A 13,382-nucleotide genomic window follows, 5' to 3' on the forward strand; every position below is an offset into this window, starting at 1 on the left:
CACCGTGGACACACTAAAAACGCTCACCGTTGCCCTCATCCACTCTCGGCTCGATTATTGCAACTCGATGCTGATAGTCCTCCCCTATTCCAGACCCTACCCCCTCCAATTCATCCTGAATGCGGCAGCCAGACTCATCTTCCTGTCCAGCCGCTATACGGATGCCTATGCCCTGTGCCAGTCACTGCACTGGCTGCCCATCAAATACAGAATACAATTTAAACTCACTACCCTCATCCACAAAGCGCTCCACAGTACCGCCCTACATTGCTTCCCTCATCTCAATTCACCACCCAGCCCGTGCCCTCTTCTCTGCTAACAAAATCAGATTAAGTTCCCCTCTAATTCGAACCTCTCATTCCCGCCTCCAAGACTTCTCCAGAGCAGCACCTGTCCTCTGGAACAGGCTACCAAAAAATATCTGAGCAATCACTGACACACTAAACTTTAGGCGTGCTCTGAAAACACACCTCTTCAGGAAGAATACCATATCCCCTAAACCAAGCCCCTCTGTACTCTGCCTGATAACATGCTCCCTGTCCTATCGAATTCAGCTCCTGCTATCCATAAACAACCAGCATCTGCAGTCATACCGACTACACCATTATACGACCTGACCATTGTCTGTGTGTATAGCATCCCTCACTCTCCACCTCACCATACCGTGCGCATTTCCAGCCCCTTTACCTTCTGTAGGACCCCACTATTTGTAGTATGTAAGCTCGCTGGAGCAGGACCCACACCCCTACTGTTTCTATCAATTGTTTACTTCATGTAAACGTGTTCTTGTTTTATTTTATTTCCCTTGTATTGTAAGTGTTGCAGAATATGTTGGCGCTATATAAATAAAGATTATTATTATTATTAAATCTATCATATGTTAGTAAAAAAAATGCCAGCAAGCTAATTTTAACAGTGGAATTTGCTATAGCGATGTCGAAGCCATATGAAATCCATACCTGATTCTTTTTTATAAACATCACGAGATCCACATTGTCTATGAATAACCAGATGCGTCTTTCAGTTATCACACCCTGATCTGAGAGATCAACAGCAGCAGGGCAGGCAAGCACCTCTACACCATGTTGTCTGAGCTGACATACTCTTGTATGTGTGTATATATATGCATGCCTCTTCAGATCTATTTCATTATGCCTGAGGAAGAACCCCTTGTAGGTTCGAAAGCTCGCTATAACATCAAGTATTTTTGTTAGTCATTAAAAGGTATCATATCTACAAGATTACTTGGTTGATCTTGCTGAGAACACTCACATTTTACTCTTGGACTGTCATGGATAAGTGCTGCCTATGAGTTCTACCCCGTGCTGTTGCTGCAGACTGCGATGGGCTGAAAAAAACTATGCCACACCTCTCTTATTCTTCCTTTGACACAGGTGGTGGTCCTGCTGCAGCAGAATGGGAGGAATTGAGCTAAGCTGCAGCACATGGGAAAAAGACTTGGGTATACTAATAGATCATACACTGAACATGAGTCAACAATGTGATGCAGCAGCCAAAAAGGCAAACACAATTCTGGAATGTATTAAAAGAAGCATAGAGTCTAGATCACATGAGGTCATTATCCCCCTCTACTTTTCCTTAGTCAGACAAAAAGAAGGCTGAGAGGAGACTTAATAGCGGTCTACAAATATCTTAAGAGCTGTCACACTGCAGAGGGATCAGCCCTATTCTCATTTGCACAAGGAAAGACTAGAAGCAATGGGATGAAACTGAAAGGGAGGAGACACAAATTAGATAGTGAGGGTGATCAATGAGTAAAACAGGTTATCACGGGAGGTGGTGAGTTCTCCTTCAATGGAAATGTTCAAGCAAAGGCTGGACAAATATCTCTCTGGGATTATTTAGTGAATCCTGCACTGAGCAGGGGGTTTAACCCGATGACCGTGGAGGTCTCTTCCAGCTCTACCATTCTATGATTCTATGCTTATCCACCATGAGCTATAGAGCTGCAATTCATTGTGGATGCATCTCCACAGCCATGTGGAAATGCTCTGCTTAGCCTCTGGCCTGGTGCTGCTGTATTTTGAGATCCCTCTCCCCTACCAGAAAGAGATTTGTCATTTTAGCCTTGTGGCAGGGATCAAGAAAGTTGTCCACTCAGTAATGATCTGATATTTGGATATGAGTTATGTGATAGTCCTTCTGCAAGCACTGCAACATAAAAGCACTCATATGCCTCAAATTTCCTTAGGGTGATGGCTCAGATTCCTCAGGGTTAAGCCTAAGAATGTTCTCCAGCTGGTCCCGCCATCGACGCAGAATCACTGGGGTGATGGATGGAAGAAATGCTGCATAGCCCCTCCACTGTCTCTGGACCTATATTTATCTCCGTCCTTCTCTTCCTCCCAAGGGTGGAAAGACATGTTGGCCAAAGCCACCCTCCATGCAGTGCTGTGTAATGGCGGACTGGCCAGACAGTTGGGAGATTGGTATCCCTTCCTCCTGTGACAATATGTCATTGATCTTACGGCCCTATAGTGTGTGTTCCAGCAGGCAGACAACAGGGATAGTCATACAGATTAGTGCATCACCACGAATGACCATTTTGGTTGCTTTTTTAAAGCAGGTTAAAACGGCTAAACCATCTTTGATCTGTAGCCACTCTACAGGCATCAAGTGACCAACCTCCATATAGCGCCTGCTAATAGCATACACAATCTGGAAGTCCATTATCACTCTCTGCTGCTGACTTAGCCTCTGCCACATATGCAACTTGGAATTCCAGCACGTAGGCATGACACGGATGAGGCGATTGGGTGGTCTTTTCCAGCAGTAAACCTGGGAAATTGTTTAAGAAGCACTGCACAACCAGGTATAGTACATGAAGGATTGCCAGCAGCTTGGCCCCATTTTCATACATGACCATGCTTCACATTGTGCAGGGTCAGCCGCGAATCAGCCTAGTCCTGCAGAGTGGTTAAGCCCTTATATATATATTTAAGCCCTTCCCGACAATTCATCTCGCGATCGCCGGCAGCCCATTGCTTTCAATGGAGCCGGCTGTATTGAATTCAATGGGCTAACATCGTTCTGCTGGGACAAGGTGAGTATATATTTTTTTATTTTTACACATTTCTGGATGAATTGCAGGGAAGGGCTTATATATTTAAGCCCTTCCCGACAATTCATCCCGCGATCGCCGGCAGCCCATTGCTTTCAATGGAGCCGGCTGTATTGCCGGCTCCATTGAATTCAATGGGCTAACATCGTTCTTCTCTGCCACAGCTGTTACAGCTGTGGCAGAGGAGAACGATCTTTATGCTGACAGTGCGGGGGGGGGGTCTCACTCTTGCCACTATTGTGGCTTAATAGTGGGACCTGGGAACTTGAGATGCAGCCCAACATGTAGCTCCTCGCCTGCCCTATCCGTTTCTGTGTCGTTCCCATCACTTTCTTGAATTTCCCAGGTTTTCACAAATGAAAACCTTAGCGAGCATCGGCGATATACAAAAATGCTCGAGTCGCCCATTGACTTCAATGGGGTTCGTTACTCGAAACGAACTCTCGAGCATCACTGAAAGTTCGACTCGAGTAACAAGCACCCGAGCATTTTGGTGCTCGCTCATCTCTATATGATACCTTTTAATGGCTGTAAAGGATGATATTTGATTACGGACAAGTGATATATATTGCATGAATTTAAACTGCGCAATAACAGACACATTCGATAATACCAGAAATCAACTTGTCTAAACTTGTCTATGCACTAAGAAACATATGGTGATATAAGATAAGGACATTTTCTACACTTGGCCTCTTCGCACTCTGTCAAGATGTTATTCGCTGTGACTTAAAAGTTTCTTGAAGGGCTGCAAATGAAGGATAAGAATATATCCAATGAGTGCCATTAATTGACCAATCCGATGTTGGGTTGAGAACTGTCCAATGAATTATGATATTTCTTGGAATTTAGAAACTCTACTAAGAATAAGGAGATGTAACCAATGAACACGAATAATGTCTTAAATTGACCTATGAAATGTTGAATTGTAAACTAACCAATAACCTTGCAAAGTTAACTGTCCAATAACCAGTTACACACCCAATGTATTAGGACTATAAATAAAGCTGCCTCATGACCATCAGGTAGGAATTCTTTGCTGAAGATATAACTGCGTAGGCTCTGTCATTTAATTCCTCCATCATGTGACGACATGGGTCATATGACGTCATTCACAGGTACACTTCACTGTCCTTAAATGGCCATGTATTTTTGCCGTAACATGGCTAACAAAAATACATGATGCTACAGCAAGTTTTCGGATCTTCTATCGATCCTTGCTTAGGCTAAAATAGAACCGAGTTCCATTTTAACCTGAGGAAGGATCGCTAGAAGATTCAAAAGCTTGCTGTAACATCAGTATTTTTTTTAGCCATTAAAAGGTATATCCACAAGATTACTTGTTTTCTCTCACTGAGAACAATCACACTTTGTTCAACTGGCTAACACGTTACCAAACCTTTTTTTAAATTTTACAGTGATAACTTTGCACAGTTTCAGTCTGTCCGGTTTAGTTTTATGCTGTCAAAATTCAGGACAGTTTTAACAAAATTTGCTTCATTTTGTTTTTGAATTATTTCAATACTTTTACAAAGTGTGTGTATACTGCTGGAGCCTTAAAAAGGAAGGAATGCAAGTTCCTGGCTTAGAAATTAAAATACATAAGTTCTGAATGCACCAGTTTACACAGGCTACTTCTTCCGGCATTCCACTGATATCAGATGAATGAATATTTTGTCAACAGGGAGAGAATCACACACACTCCACAATATATGTATATATATATTACACTAGCTTACCCGTCGCGCGTTGCTGCGAAGACAGACATACATTCGTTTTTATATATCTAGATAACAACCAATCACAGTGCAGCTTTCAAGTTACCTCAGCGGTATAATATATAACAACCAATCACATCACAGCTTTCATGTTACCTCAGTGGTATAATATATAACAACGAATTGCAGCGCAGCTGTCATGTAACCTCAGTAGTATAAGAAGTAGCAACCAATCACAGCACAGCTTTCATTTTACCTCAGCAGTATAAGAAATAGCAACCAATCACAGCACAGCTTTCAAGTTACCTCAGCATTCTCAATATCCAGCAATTGTCTTGCAAAACATTCGGCGGATGCATCATTTTGTAGTTGAACACGCTTGCTCGTAATGCCTTTTGCTTTCATGCTTGAGATGGAAATCAAACGATCTTTGTCTGGGGGGCATAACTGTCGACGATGCTCGCACACGCGCCACCTATCGTAGAATAGTTGTACTATGCCAGTAATCTTCCCAGGAGTGTACTCAACAACTTCCCAAAGTTTCATAGCGATTGGATGAATGGCATAGTAATGCATAAAGGACAGACAGACAGACAGACATACATTCATTTATATATATATAGAGGACATCAGGAAGTGAGAGAATTAGACTCCGTACGTAAAATTTGGACGCTAATTCTTTTGTGCTTAGAATTGAATAATTGAGTTGGGACCCATTAACTTTTCCTATTTATGACATAATCAATGCCCGTGCCAAATTACATCGGGAAGTGAGAGAATTAGATTCCGTACTACGCAAAGTTTGGACGCTAATTATTTAGCGCTTAAAATTAAACAATCGAGTTGGGACCCATTAACTTATCTTATTTATGAGATAATCAATGCTCGTGCCAAATTTCAAGTCTCTATGACATCGGGAAGTGATGGAATTAGATTCCGTACGTAAAATTTGGACGCTAATTTTTTTGCGCTTAGAATTAAATAATCGAGTTGAGACCCATTAACTTTTCCTATTTATGACATAATCAATGCTCATGCCAAATTTCAAGTTTCTATGACATTGGGAAGCGAGAAAATTAGATTCTGTATGTAAAATTTGGATGCTAATTCTTTTGCGCTTAGAATTGAATAATTGAGTTGGGACCTATTACCTTTTCCTATTTATGACATAATCAATGCTTGTGCCAAATTTCGAGTTTCTATGACATTGGAAAGTGAGAGAATTAGATTCCGTACGTAAAATTTGGACGCTAATTCTTTGGCGCTTAGAATTGAATAATCGAGTTGGGACCCATTAACTTTTCCTATTTATGACATAATCAATGCTCATGCCAAATTTCAAGTTTCTATGACATTGGGAAGCGAGAAAATTAGATTCCGTACGTAAAATTTGGACGCTAATTCTTTTGCGCTTAGAATTGAATAATTGAGTTGGGACCCATTACCTTTTCCTATTTATGACATAATCAATGCTTGTGCCAAATTTCAAGTTTCTATGACATTGGAAAGTGAGAGAATTAGATTCCGTACGTAAAATTTGGACGCTAATTCTTTGGCACTTAGAATTGAATAATCGAGTTGGGACCCATTAACTTTTCCTATTTATGACATAATCAGTGCTCGTGCCAAATTTCATGTTTCTACGACATCGGGAAGTGAGAGAATTAGTGGCAATGATGGAAATCGAACGATCTACGTGGGGGGGGGTGTAACTGTCGACGGTGCTCGCACGCGCGCCATTTATCATAGCATAAATTTACTATGCCTATAATCTTCCCAGGAGTGTACTCAACAACTTCCCAAAGTTTCATGGCGATCGAATGAATGGTGCAGTAGAGCATAAAGGACAAACTGACACACAGACAGACATACATTTAATTTTATATATATAGATATATACACATATATATATACACACTAGCTGATATACCCAGCTTCACCCGAGTTAATTTGGTACAGGTGTTAATCTGTTGTTGGCACAGAAAATTTTATGGAATCATCGTTACTTCAGAGGAACCAAGGAATAAAATATTTATGCACATAGAGGCGCGTTACATTTTACTCAGACTGCATGTACCAATGTCCCTCTGCAGAATGTGCCACCCCTCCCACTCTCCTTATCTTTTGTCCTTAAAGGTGATGACCCTTTTTATTAAAATTTACCCCCAGACTAGAGGTTGCAGCCCCTTATTAGCCTTAAAGACACGCTCCATCCCTGCAGTCCATGGCCACTTCCTTATGTACTTTACAGCCTTCCAGTGAATACACAGAGGTCAGTTATATTGTCCTCCGTATATTTACATAGAGGTGAGGTAGATTCTCCTCAGTGTATACACAAAGAGGTGAGGTAGGTTCTCCTCAGTATATACACATAGAGAAGCATTAGATTCTCCTCAGTATATACACATAGAGGTGAGGTACATTCTCATTAGTATATACACATAGAGGAGTGTTAGATTCTCCTCAGTATATTTACATAGAGGTGAGGTAGATTCTCCTCAGTATACAAATCATTTTCCTAAGCTTTATGGTTTCTGAGAAAAGAACTGAATTGAAATGAAAAGAATTGAATATTGAAGTTGGAACCCCTTTACTTTTCCTATTAGGATGTAAATGATGGTCATGGCAAATTTCAAGTTTGTATGATACTGGGAAGTTAGAGAATTAGATTAGGAATATTACATAGAGGTACACTTACTTTTGCCCTTAGCAATGAATATATCGACTTGTGACCCCTTCCAGCACCAAGATCCGCACTGCTAACGTGTAGATTTTGATATGGCAACATTCTGCCCACATTTCTGCATCGAAATCCACATTTAGATGTGTAGATTTTGTTGCAGAATTCCATTACATCATATTCCACAATGTCCATGCGGAATAATTGTGCCTGAGTGAAAACACCCTAAATGTCCTTGTCATAACAAGGATCTTTTTCAACAGATGTAAGAATGAAAGTTTTCAGACATATTGGTAATGCTTTCTAAATGAACATGAACCCTTAACACATGAATGGTAATAAATGATAGCACCCTGTGTGTGCAAATCATTTTCTATGTCAAATACAATCCGTTAGTAGCAAACATAAGTATAAAAAATGATTCAAAATTATTATTCCAATAAAGATAGAACATTGAATTATTACTCTTAACGACTTATAACACTCATTTTTTTGGCTGTAGTCAGGAACTGTCCACAGGATTGTATCTTGCAGTTTTAACAAATAGATAAATAATTTTGACTTCTATGTTTCTACTGGTGAAGTGCAATGTGCTATCCATAAAAGAAGGGCCAACCTTTTGCTAGCTTGCCTCAGTTTTCAATCATGATTCTATACATAGAACCCATTGTAGGCCTTGATATAAAATGTCGATTATTGTTAAAAATTAATTCAAAATAAAAATGTTGATGCACATTTTAGAGCGTAACTGAAGTGTATGGCTAAAACAGGGCATTGTGAAAGATCAGTTTTAGGTATGACACCTTAATTGACATTTCAAAAGACAAATTTGTAAAGAAAAAGAAAGGCTTTTTGTAAAAATCTAATAGATGAAACCCCTTGGAAAATGATCAGCACCCCACTGTTTTGTAACCACATAAAGCCGATTCACCCTAGAGGAATAAGGAAATTTAATTATAGAACTGGCACAATTCACAGTGAATGATATTTTAATCAAGCAACAGATGTGCTGTGTAACCATGAAATCCACTGAAAATGAGTCATTAGTGTATTAAAAAATTCATATATTAATGCAACTCAGCCACAGCATCCTGAACAGACAGGTTATTGCTGGATACCTAATGCCAGTCTAATGACAATGTGTACTTTATGACGTCCTGCATATGTGAGCAGTCATCCATTCTCCACAGAGACACATTCCTCAATCATGAGATAATATACATGTACAACATTATAAATGTATGGATGTAAAATATTGTAGGAAAGTAACGTTATACAGAATACTCTTACAGAAACAGTGAATGACCTTAAAAATTATAAATTACAAACACAAATTTAAAAAATTGCTACATCTTCTCACCCTGCATTAAACCTGTGTAACATCAGCATTGTGAAAATTCCTTACACGACTATTGTTATACTATTGTACTGCAGATGTAATATATAATACTATGCTATATTTATATTTGCACTGTAGTTTTACTCCTCGGATCTGTTTAAAATGGGTAATTCAGAATGGTGAGTAGATTAAAGTGTAAAAGTTTTTCGTCAAGGTCTACTTAGTATACAACGCATACAGGTTCTTTTACTCCATTTAACTAAATACATAGGTATTCATAGCCACAACTCCTACTCAAGGAGTTATTTACTGAACCCTCCCACTAATACTAAAAGTAAATCCAGAGCTAACATTAATACTCAGCACCTGGAGAAGTAATGTTAAAATGCTACATTTACACCATGCCTAGCCATACACTTGACAGTAATGAAAAAAAAAAGAATCCGGACATACTTTATAGTGCCCATGGGGTTTCACACGCCACAGTGTCAATTTGTCAGATTTGTAGTATACATTTGTCAGGTTTACGTTACACTATGGGGGAAATTTATCATGTGCTTTACATTTTTAACTTTTTAAAAAGTCCCAGTACTTAAATCTGTCTAAAAACCTCACTCCACTCTAACCATGCAGCCTTTTCTGCACACTTTAGGCTGCATTCACTCAGTGTTTTTGTTGTGGTATTTAGTTGTGGTTCTTCCGCTATTAAAAACTGCATAAAAAACACATTATAAAAATCACAAGGGTTCTTTTAATGCAGTTTTTAAAAGCAAACACAACAAAAATGCCATGTGTGAATGTAGCCTTCGAAAAATGGAGTGAAAGGCATAAAATAGCAAAAAGCTGCAAAATGTTTGAGTAAATCTCTACTTATGCAAAAATTTGCAACATGCTCAGCATAACAGATATATGCAAGATATTGGGGTAGAGTTGCACATATTTTCATTTCTTTTGACAGTACTTTTTATAAAATCAGACATATTGTCTGGTCAAACAAACATGGTGTGAACTTAGCCGTATGCTTTTAAAAACAAAATAAAAAATATTGTAAAATAAAATATCCAGATTCTAAAATACTATTCTTGCCATTATATTTGTAATGGTATATAATTTTTAAGTTGCTTTTTCATACATAGTAGTATAGACAATTGTCTAATACTTTTAGGTGGAAACTGTATAACCAAGCATCATGTATGAAACAGCAAGAGAAGTCATCCCATTCACATCGTTTCTCCATCTTCCAGAGATCAAAATCAGTTAACTATCCTGAAAATTTTGCAGAAAAACAATGCTAACTAACTTATTACAATACTATGTCAAGTGAAAAAAATAATTCAAAGTTACTACTATACTTAGAAGTAATCTTCACTCAATGTGCATAATTCCCCTATGGCATTGCTATTTTACAAATATGTGAAATACCTAAATAATAGTATATACACTCGTGTGTTTTCCATGTTGTTTTTGTGCAGAATGCACAGGAGCAGCACGCATAAAAATAAAAGCAGGAAAGTGACTATTGTTGGGTGAATAAGGTGTGTTCTGTATTGTGTTATAATGTTCAGTGCCCCTCTTTTCCTCACGTATCCCTTTTTTAGTAGACATAAATCATGAAAGCAATATGAACACTATGTGTCCCAACAGCAAAACATTTTAGATGATAGGAAAAAAATCTGATTGCTGATTGCTGTACCAATGTGTGGTAGTTGTATAGTAATTTCAGCTTATGCTGAAACATACTAAAACACACAGTCCAATGCTATAAAGTGTTCTACCTGTTACAGGCCACATGAAGCCTTTTACGGTAATGCATCCAATTTCTCTGAAAACCCATAGTGAGCTGTGTTGTAGGAAACCCTTCATAGCATATATTTTCATAGGGAAATTCTGAAAATACAGCTTTTACTACAATGAACAGAATTAGCCAAGCATTGTTCTCCCTTACAAACACATGGTAAAGGTACACAATGGTCGGGAACATACCGTTTCCACATCTCCTTTTACACCAGTGATCCTCTTTGATCCGTCTTGCACAGTTACAAGTAAGGACATCTATATTCTTAGGAAATCATTTCAGAAGAAAATATTCAAAAAACGGAAATGTAAAATGTTTCCAGAACTAATAGACCCTCCCGTATTAGAGCATTGTACATTATATAATGTGAGCATTTCCTCAATGGGCGTTTATAATCTATAGCAGAGGGACAACGCTCTGCGTTTTTATTTAGCCCAATGCCAATAAGAGTTGTAGACTATGGTGGTAAGTGACAAATAACTCCACATATTGCCTTTGGTATATTAACATAAAACACTCAACTATAGGGTAAAATGTGAATATTTCTGCTGAAAATATATACCTGGCCATATATATTGTGTAATAATACATAAAATAGTAGTATATATAGCACATAGATAGGCAGACAAGCACTGCTAGTATTTATATGCACTTATAGAAATAAAAGTCCAGAATGGGGTGACGGCCAGTCACACCAGAAGCCTCAGACCTCTCTAATAGTCTGCACCGAGCACAGCGCTAGAAGCTCCGGGAAACTTACAATATGGCTTCCTACCTTTCTACTATCACCGCGCTTGTGGAATTCATGAGCAAGAATTTCTTCCAGTTATCATTTAAAATCGAGCATTATTCTCTAATTCGCTAATATGAAGCTACAGAATTTTTGTTAGAACAAGACATATATTGCACAGTCCCGCGTCAGGCAAACAGCAGTGCAGCGCCGAGTAGTGGAATAAGTTCTTCATACAGCAAACAGTCCGATTTCTGCTCGAAATCACCATTTCAATCAGAGTCAGTAACGAATTTTAGCCCATACGAAAAAAAATACATGGACTAGAAATTACCTCATACATAAATGTACTTAACTGCCAAAACGTCCAAGTATTCGTTACTGTTGCATTTGTTACCGGAATATCCCCATACACTTCTGTGTATACATATATCATATATATATATATATATATATATATATATATATATATATATATATATATATATATATATATATATATATATATATATATACACACACATATATCATATATATATATATATATATATATACACACACATATATCATATATATATATATAACTTTTTATATGAATATATATATAACTTTTTATATGAATATATATATATATATATATATATATATATACACACACACTCAAATAAAATATGTATACACGCACATATACATGGTCACTACATAGGGGGATAGAGAGTGTCATGCTTTATTAATAGTAGACTGTGGCTGTGTTTAATTCTCTTCTGTAATAACTACAATTATGAGATCTCTCTATTGTCCACCTATCTATAATCCATCTCTCTATCAAATTACATTGAACACAGAGATAATCAATGAATAACACAACAGCAATTACAAGACATCAATCACGTTTATACATTCACATACAACCATATTTCTTGATTTTATTTTCAAAATCTAAAAATGCAAAGGATAATATGTGCATACTATATATATATAAATATGTGTGTGTGTGTGTGTGTGTGTAAATATATACACATACACAAGATAGCGATATAGTATTCACACTGTTTATCATAAGTTTTCCTGCTCGTGTATATGGAAATATGGAGACGGTATATTATTTTTAAATTGCTTTTTCATCAATAGTACTATAGACAATTGTCTAATACTTTTAGGTGGAAACTGTATAATCAAGCATAATGCATGAAAGAGCAAGACTACTCATCCCATTCACATAGTTTTTCCATCTGTCAGAGATCAGAATAAGTTAACTATCCTGAAAATACAGAAAAAAACAATGCTACATAACTTATTACAACACTATGGGATGGATAGTAGGTTCCAAATCCTAGTTGTCCTTACCTCAGCATTCTATCCACCTCGGCCCTCTGCTCTGCCGCCTCCTCAGTGTTGAGGGACTGCAGCTCCCTGAGAATTGGTGGGGTGTCATAATCCTCCCCATCCTCCGAGCCCTCATCTCCAGAAAGTTTGCCCTTGTGGTGCCCATTAGTTAGTGTGTGGAAGACGGGCTTGGTGTCAGGGTCGTGCCCAGGAGACATGTGCATGTCCTCCAGCTTCACCCCAAAACTGGGTGTTGGAATGAGGTCCTCCAGGGCTTGAATGAGTAGGTCCTTGGTTATTCCCGAGTTTAGGAGAGCATTGAGTAGTTCCTGCTGCAAAGATGATAACTTGGAGACCATTTTACAAGGACAGGGGAGGGAGGGAGAAAGTGAAGGAAAGATGAATCAATCCCCTGGCACTAAGCACCTGTTCTTCCAGTGCCTTCAGAAAACTCTCAGGAAACTCCTCCACAGGGCAGCTTCTTCTAAGCAGACATGCTCCTCTCCATGGGACATCATAACACATGCAAATGAGTGGGAAGGCAGCGCCATCATCCAGGGTGCAGGGAAAGGAGGGGAATGAAGGCCATTTTATGTTGGTGACCACACTCATTTATTGGCTCTGTTTATCGCTCAAACACTGGATGAACTTTGGACTTAAACAAAAAGCAACCAAGTGCAAAAAAGAATGAGAGAAAAACTTCACCGACTTC

At 38.4% G+C, this 13,382-nt stretch overlaps 1 protein-coding gene across 1 annotated transcript in view; it reads right to left on the bottom strand.

The window, feature by feature from the left end:
* Positions 1 to 13,029, bottom strand: part of HNF1B (HNF1 homeobox B) — a 129,683-nt gene extending 116,654 nt beyond the window's left edge. The window contains exon 1 of the mRNA XM_066583953.1: positions 12,692 to 13,029. Within this exon, the coding sequence (XP_066440050.1) occupies positions 12,692 to 13,029 (338 nt within the window). The remainder of the gene's footprint in view (positions 1 to 12,691) is intronic.
* Between the last annotated feature and the right edge of the window lie 353 nt (positions 13,030 to 13,382).

The sequence above is a fragment of the Eleutherodactylus coqui genome, chromosome 1 (genome assembly GCF_035609145.1).
Source record: "Eleutherodactylus coqui strain aEleCoq1 chromosome 1, aEleCoq1.hap1, whole genome shotgun sequence".
In the NCBI taxonomy this organism is placed as follows: Eukaryota; Metazoa; Chordata; class Amphibia; order Anura; family Eleutherodactylidae; genus Eleutherodactylus; species Eleutherodactylus coqui.